Here is an 8,130-nt window from a genome sequence, read left to right on the forward strand (position 1 = left end):
TGTGCAGATGATTCTCTACTAATAGCCAAACAAGTTTTTTTCTTTGTTTTCCGCAGTGGTTGAAAGCCCTTGTTATCATGCGCTTTTTGTACATATTTATTCAACATCTATTTAACATGCCAGGATTGTCTTGTAAAATAATGTGGGTCAGGTCAGCGTGGACACTTTGAAATGGGCTCCCGCAGGTGTGAGTTTGTTTGACTTTGTGAAAATATAGTGGTGCCGGGTCTTTTATAAAAGCATGTGTGTGCTAACATCAGAGCTATGTAGGGCTTTGTGTGTGTGCATATGCACACACACCCTAATGAACACGCACACACACAGGTGTTCTGCGGCATTCCTCGCTCATTCTTTGCATCCTGGTGACGGCTGATCTTTGAACGGCTCTAAAGAGCAGCCACGACTTTGTGGAGTGACATAAAAAGCGGTATGATTGTCTCCTGACATACAGTAATGTCTTTAGTATACCTTACAGTTCATGGTCCAAAGTAAACAGAGCGAAAAATAAATAAACCCTATGTGCTTTTGAAGAGAACTAAAGAAAGGTGGCCACATTAGTCACTAGAGTTGAGAGAAGGCAGTTTTATTGCGGAAGATGTGGGCGGCCGCTGTTAAACACATTGGCATGTCACTGACTTGGCTGCAGACTTTGCCCACTAGTCCCAGCTGAATTGAGGTATAGACTGCAGGTATAGTGAAAGATACAGTGTGCCTGGAATGCATGTTAATGAAAAGCTTGAGCCCTGGGGTCAGCCCAAGTCTCTCTTAATAAGCCAAAGCAGGTCCAGTGAGATTTATTAGTCTCATTTCATAGAAGGCTAAATCTGAACATCTCTGCAGAGGGTACAGAGATGATCTTTTAAGTTTAAATCAGTTACAGGTCTGTATGGGTCTGCTCTACATGATAAGAACTTTACAGTGGGTACGGAAAGTATTCAGACCCCCTTAAATTTATTTATGGTAAGACAAGAACCTATAGGCTGAAACCAAGAGTAAACAAGTGTGCAATTATTCTACAGTTTAAATAGTGATTATAGGATATATACATGCAAAAAAAAAAACAAAAAAAAAAAGTACAAAGTTGATGTTTTGAAGACCAGTATTGCATTTTATAAATGGAAGTACTCGGGGAATTCTCGCCATTTTCCATGTAGATTCAGCTGATGACTCAATGTGTTGTCAGCCAGGTCGTATTCATGACAGATGCGCTGCCTTATCAAATTCACCTCAGCTATGTACATGAAAGGTCATCAACAGACTCAGGTAACCAATAAAAGTCATGCCTGAACCTCACATGGACTATGCCCAGGAAACCAAGAGTTGTTTGCTGACAGAAAACATGAGTCACTGATATCATTACTTGGAAAAATTCGCCACAAATAACACTGCAACGATTAATATCAAACCACGAAATCTTGAATCTAAATCTACAATCCTGCTTTCAAAACTGAATATCTACAAGAAACTGTGTGTAACTCCAAGTAACAGTGTATTTACAAGAAACTGAAATGGACATTTATAATTTCATCTACAATTACGACTTCTGAATAAAAACCGTAATATATCCAATCAAGCCAGTTTCTAAACCTCAGTAAGTCTCAGCTTTTAATTGTGAATCGGACAGAAAAACCACTGAATTTAAATATACAATCCTAAATCTAAACCTATAATTTAGACTGTTAAGTGTACTTAACTTCACAAGTGATGTACGACAACCCTAAATGTCAACCTACAAAGCCCTTTCTAATCCTGGCTGAAACTAAACTCGCCTCAAACTCATAACATAAACTTCCCAATTCAGCAAAGTTATAAAATCTCCTCAGTAAAACTTTCTCTGTGATAATCAAAAGGCCTGGTCTCGCGCGCACAGCGGGCGGTCTGAAGCACAGCCGTGATGCATGAGAGTGAAGGTGGCAGCGTGGAAGATTTTATACACTGCCCTGAACTGCTCTTCTCTGCATTACTGCCCTGACGCGCGTGACGGATGCGCTTTGGAGTGCCGGGCAGTCTCTCTGTCTTCAGCTGCTCCACTGCGGCTGAGCCTCATCCATTTTCATGAAAGGCAGAGCTGCTTTTAATCTCACTCTCTTCTCCGCAGTGTCTCATACGTATCAGGCACAGGCTGGAGCGAGTCCCGGACCAAAGGGGAAAAACCACAGCTCTGGGATTTGATTATTCTGAAAAAATAGTGCTAGCTGAATTTCATTTAAATTCTTTATCTGGGCTTTACCACTCTGTGTGTGTGTGTGGGTTCCTCTTATCTGTTTGTGTTATGTTGTGTTGAGTCATTCAGCCTTGACACAGATCCTTTCTTATCTAAGAGCTGCCGAGAGACAACTAAACGAGGGCAAGGTGAAGCCAACGGATGAAAGAGCAAATGACACTTTCTCAAACATGACTTTGTGGACTGAAGAAGTCAGTGGATTGTACAAACTGTGTTCGGTCGAGTCTGTTGACTGTCAAATGGAGAGAAAGATAAAGGCCAGGCCGCTATCACCAAAGAACGATCTCTAGCCAGAGAAATTGTCCCTAATACTTATCGCACTGTAGTTTCCTTTCTGACTGGCAGGCTGGGTCTAGCAAACTAGGGAAAGTGCGTGCCTGAGGGAAAATCTGACACTTGGCTCATTCGCTTTTGTTTATTCACATTAAAGACCAAATGAATTGGCTCAACAAATCCAGATTTCTTTAGTATGTTTGATCATTTGGACAGTTTTCAACTGATCAGATTAGGAGACCAAGTGGCTTAGGGAGGTTTAGGTGGGTTTTTTCAACCCTTAATTGGATATAATCAATATTTTTGGTCCATTTTCTGGAAGAGAAAGAATGTGCATCTTTTCAATTTCTAAGAGTACAGCATACAACAAAGCTAACCCATGTAGTAAAAGTCTGAAAACTGAATGAAAAAAAAAAAGGTCTCTTGACAGGCTTTATCCACTTTTTAGGAAATAATATGCATCTTGTGACTCAACAGAGTGTTATCAGTGCGTACATGTGCAGAGCAAAGAGTTTACATTATGTATATTTGATCTTTTCAGCAAGTATGGGGAATTATGTTACAAAAATACTACATCAGTAGAGTCTTCAGGAAATTTCTGCACATTGCCACTAGTTATAAAAGTTACAAACTGAAATTACCGTGTCAAATATGATACAGGATCAAAGCTAAGAATCTAACTGTGGGGAAACACCTGCCAACAACTGGAAAGCAACTGTAAATTCTTGTGTTGTATTAGAACCACATGGTTTGCTTGAAGGACTAAGAGTATAACTAAATCTAAGAGACAAAAATCAGGGCCACATCAAGTCATTTTCTAATCCCAAGAACAAATGAAACATCTAACAAAAGGCTCCGAGTCTCACGCCACCGCATCCTCTTTCTAGAAAATGTCATAGGCATGCTTGACTGAGAGCGAGCCAAGCAGATGAAAACGCTTTGGTCTCATCCCCCTGAAGCTCTTTTCCAACTCTAATGTATATAACCTCATCACTTTGTGCTGCTTGTGACATTTCTATTGAGAGAAACTGCTAAAATACAGCTATTCCAATGCATCTCATTCCCGATTCAACAGCCGTCTTTAAATGTCATTCATCCACTCTCACACTTACAGCCATTGGTGGCGCGAATCAACAAAATGACTGTCTCAAAAACTGTGAACGAGAGAAATACGTCTTGTTCCTGTTCCGTCGCACTTCCTGAGGCTGAGTTTGGCTTGACGTAGCGCTTGTTGCTTGCAAAGGAAGTAATTATCAATTATAAGACGGATTTGGCTGACTCTCAGAGGAGGATGAGGCAGGTTTAGAGTGTTTAAGTGATACTCTAAGTATAGAAGCAGTGGTGTAATACTATCCAGCCTCCCATGCTGAGATACTCAATGCTCTTACTGCCTGATACTACAACAATGTCAGCAAAGTGCCCACACGCTGACCCCCGACTTTAACCCTCATTATAGATTCCCTACACCCTCCGCTCTCTCTTTGCTCGCCTATCATCTCCTCTCTCGCTCCAGCTATCCGTCACATTCTCTCTCCGAGAGCCCATCCTTGTTTTAATCTGAGTGCTAAACTGAGAAACAGTCACACATCTTCACATGCACAAACACTCCCTGACTCCAGTGTGGTTGCTTTGTGATTTTGAACCGCGTACTCGTCATTACCACAGGCCTCTCTTCGAAAATGAGGCACAATTACGACAGCGATGCATCACAGCCTAGCCAACTAGTGCAGAACAATTCCATTTAAACCCAGCTTTTATGATGTCTCATCCGTAAAGACCCCAGATCAGACCCACCTCGCAACTGCAAGTTTAATTACAGATCACATTCAATTACGTCGAGCCTGTTCATGTAATTGGTACTATTAAACACACTACGAATTTAAGAAAACTGAAACTTCCAAATGATCTAACATCCATAACAAGAGACCCAAAATAATCTTACATGCATCTCTATCTCATCTCTGGTGTTTATGAACACCACACTGACACATTTTGTTGCAGATGAATTGCCTAGTTATATATTTCTCCTTGCCTCTTTCAGTCACGACTCGTAGACACACATACACTCTAGTCTGGGTTTTAGTTTCTCCTGACACTGCAGGACTGAAGCTTCAGCGTGCAGACAGATACAGCGGCGTCATTAGAGCGGACCCACAAGGGACCGCTGGCAGGCAGGTGCACGTCTCCTCACTTCCACCAGGGGAGCTTGGGAGTGGGGCATCGTCTTGTTCTCTGCTCTCGGTTATGAACACACTACTAAAAGCAGCAAAGTTAACCAAGGGATCAGACCCTGCATAATAGCAGAAAACTGGGACGTGGGAACATAGGGACAAGAGCATTGAACCTAAAGCTTCAAGGACAAAATACTGCAGCCAAGAGTAAGCATTTCTGCTATACTGTATCTTATAACATCAGGTTTTTGCATGTTCTGAAGAAACAAGTGAAAAGAGTCCACCTAAGACTATATGATTCAAGTCAAAGTCAATGTAAGTCTATGCATTTTTTCACCGGATGCTAGGCAAAAATGGTCAAATCGGACTAGCACAATCGCTAAAGATCTTCAAAACTGGAATAAAACGTCTCAGTCTTACAGACTAGCTGTATCAAATCAACATCAAAACAAGAAGAACATCAGGTTTGTCCTGTCTCACTAACTCTGAACCCCAAAAACTCTTTTCTCCCAAGTCTCCATTCTTACCCCTCCCTCCCCGAGCAGCATTAATCACCCTGGCCCTGAACAGAACTAAATGACTACGGCCATTCAAGCCCAGGACAGCTTTGTTACACACACAGCCTTTTCTGAATGCATCTCCACAGCCTTTTTTGTCTGCTTGGAGAGGGCTGCTCCTCAAACCCAGCTCCTCCTTCCACCAGAACGGCCGGATTACCTCTCACAGACCAGTCGGACAGGGAGAGAGGAGGGTTATGGAGCAAACAGTTCACTGGGGTGATTCATGGGCCCTTCTAGAAAGACCTACACCCCTCTTACCCGCCGAAAACTAAGGGCCATGCCTTCAACCAGTGCCTAGCAACCGGCAGCTGGGGCGCAACAGAATTGGGGAAGGACAGGGATTCTCTGAGCTGAATTGGGCTAGACTAGCAGGCTCCATGGTAGATACAGGGACAAAAACAGGAGACAAACAGCAAGACAAGTGCAGAAGCTGGAAGGACAATGGCAGAAGCTGTAGCCTGACTCAGCCCCTCATCAGTCACTGTAACATCTACTAGCCTTATTCTCTTTAAAGAGTTCAAACAAAAACCCAAGCAAACACTGTTAAGTGCGAAACGGGGATTTTGGACAAAGGCGCTCTTGACACAGCTAATGTAATGTGTGTGACTGTCTCAAAGACAAATATGAACTGTTCACATCATGAAAAGACACCAAATACAACCCACGCCAACTCCAAGTGCAGTTTGCCTTATCTAAACACACCATACACTGTAATTAGGTATATTACTTTTATTCTCTTAAGATACAGACTTAATGGTTGGACACACCAATCTGACTACATCAAGTCATTTGTTTCACACCATTAACAATATCTTCATTAGCGATTAATTAAAAAGCTAACAAGTGTTCGTTGTCCATTACTCATTTAGTTATGATATATAATAGAGACTACCAAATAGACAGAAGTGATTGGCTTCCAAACTCCTTTACGGTCTTGATCTATACAACAAAACTGAGCAGTTTAGGCAGCTTAGGGAATGCAGAGAAAAGACATGAACAGATGTGGGGAAATAAACATGCTGTTTCAAATATTACATAAATCACATAAGCCTCTGAGTTTTACTTGAATAATAATCCTGATGTAATATTTTAAAAAGCAGAACGGACTAAGCAAGAGGGATTAATGAAACCAAAAACAGACATATCAGAAGATGCAACTAATAGCACCAGTCCAGAAGTTAATATCGAAAGCTCTTCAGAATTCAGTGCAGACTATTGTGTCTGGTGTAATTGGTTCAGTTGATTGTTTCATACTCTTGGACTGATGAAATCTCATTCTGGATCATGTTTGTATATCCATTTCTTTGCAAAAACGATCTCAAATTATCAGTTTGTCATTCTTAAACCATGTTTCTAATTTGGGGTCCATATGTGCAATCTTTGCGCCACGCCTTGCGCATCCACTGGTGCTTTTCACAGCAGGTGTCACCCCACATTCTGAGACTACCGCGACTGTGGCACCTGCTGTGGAAAGCACTAGTTGGTACCTAACCACACTGCTTTAACGCTGGAGTTATAAATATGGACTACAGCAGAAGTTTAACACATTTGATGATAAATCATAACAAACAAGTATTTCCCCCCTCCAAGTACAAATAATTCTCCACAAACACTCTACGCAGCAACATAACATTCTTATTCGGATTAAAACTAAATTTACTTTGCCAAGTGATATGCCTGAAAAAAAGTGTCCAAAATAAAACCCCGCGCTCCTACTGTATAATAAAAATAATTTTCTTGTAAAATTCATTGAAACAAAATAAATAAGATAATAATAATGAAGGAAACTTTGTAAGGGTGTATATAAAGTTAAATTATGCATTTAGCAGGGTAATACACGAGGTCTCAGAAAACTCAAAAATCTTTTCTCCGAAGCTAAAGCGTTCTATTAGAACCGAGCATAAAAAGTAACTCACCATCCACTTGGTTAAAGTATACTAATCCACAGAGTAAAAGGTGTGTTAGAGGACTCATTCTGTCATAGTCCACATCCACTCCACACCTCAGTTCTCAAACACTGGACAAGTTTCTCCTCTTTTAGTATTTGGAGTATGTAGGAACTCTCAGTAGCCGCTCAGATCCAGCTGAAATGTCAGATGAGTATTCGCTGGGCTCATGGTGTCTTTCTGGATGAGGAATGAGATCCACGCGCACCAGTAAGGATTGAACTAGTGTCTGTCAGCCCGTGGGTTATACCATGCCTTATACCAGCTTTTGATTTCTATCCTTAACGGGACTAAAAAACAGCAGAAGCGAGTCAGAAACAGCAGAGAGCACGCGTAAAGACAGATGCGGATCGGTCCAAACGCGCGTGGAAATGTTGCGCGCTCCGGTTCCTTCAAAAGCTTCTGAAGCGCCTTACAGATCGCTTCCACGACCCTCTCCGGTATTTAAAGTGTAAATATGTCTTCTCGTTTCATTACACTCTTAACTCCGCGTCCAGAAAAGCCGCTCCAAAGTTCCGTGGCGCGCCGTTAAATCCAGCGTAAATCGGTCGGGGTGGCGCTGGCCCCGTGCGATCGCTCTCTGTGAGTCTACAGCAGAGTGAATGTGATCAGTCTTGGGAAGGGCGAGAGCTCCGCAGCGCTCCTACAGCTCCATAACTGACACCCCTGTGCGCACAGCTCCCGGGCCGAGCCAAGACTGACGCTCATGCTAGAAGAAGAAACAGCGAGGGGGAGGAGAGCAGGAGGAGTGGAGGAGGAGGAGGAGGAGGATGCTGTAGGCAGAGGTGGCTGGGGAGCGCTCAAAGCTTCTCTCCGATCTTGGCTCACAGCTTTCCATGGCGTTATCCACAAAGTTGACCCAAAGCGCCAGACGATCGGCACCACACCAAACGAAAAGACAGTAGGACCACCAATAGTATATAATAATTATACAAAATATAAAACAAAGTAAAATG

The 8,130-nt window shown here is 42.3% G+C and overlaps 1 protein-coding gene across 1 annotated transcript in view; it reads right to left on the reverse strand.

Moving 5' to 3' along the window:
• Positions 1–7,864, reverse strand: part of LOC107745189 (roundabout homolog 2-like) — a 198,771-nt gene extending 190,907 nt beyond the window's left edge. The window contains 1 exon segment of the mRNA XM_016559037.1: positions 7,145–7,864. Coding sequence (XP_016414523.1) covers positions 7,145–7,202 — 58 coding nt within the window. The 5' untranslated portion in view covers positions 7,203–7,864.
• Between the last annotated feature and the right edge of the window lie 266 nt (positions 7,865–8,130).

Source organism: Sinocyclocheilus rhinocerous, unplaced genomic scaffold, assembly GCF_001515625.1.
Source record: "Sinocyclocheilus rhinocerous isolate Xijiao unplaced genomic scaffold, SAMN03320098_v1.1 scaffold257, whole genome shotgun sequence".
NCBI classification, from domain to species: Eukaryota; Metazoa; Chordata; class Actinopteri; order Cypriniformes; family Cyprinidae; genus Sinocyclocheilus; species Sinocyclocheilus rhinocerous.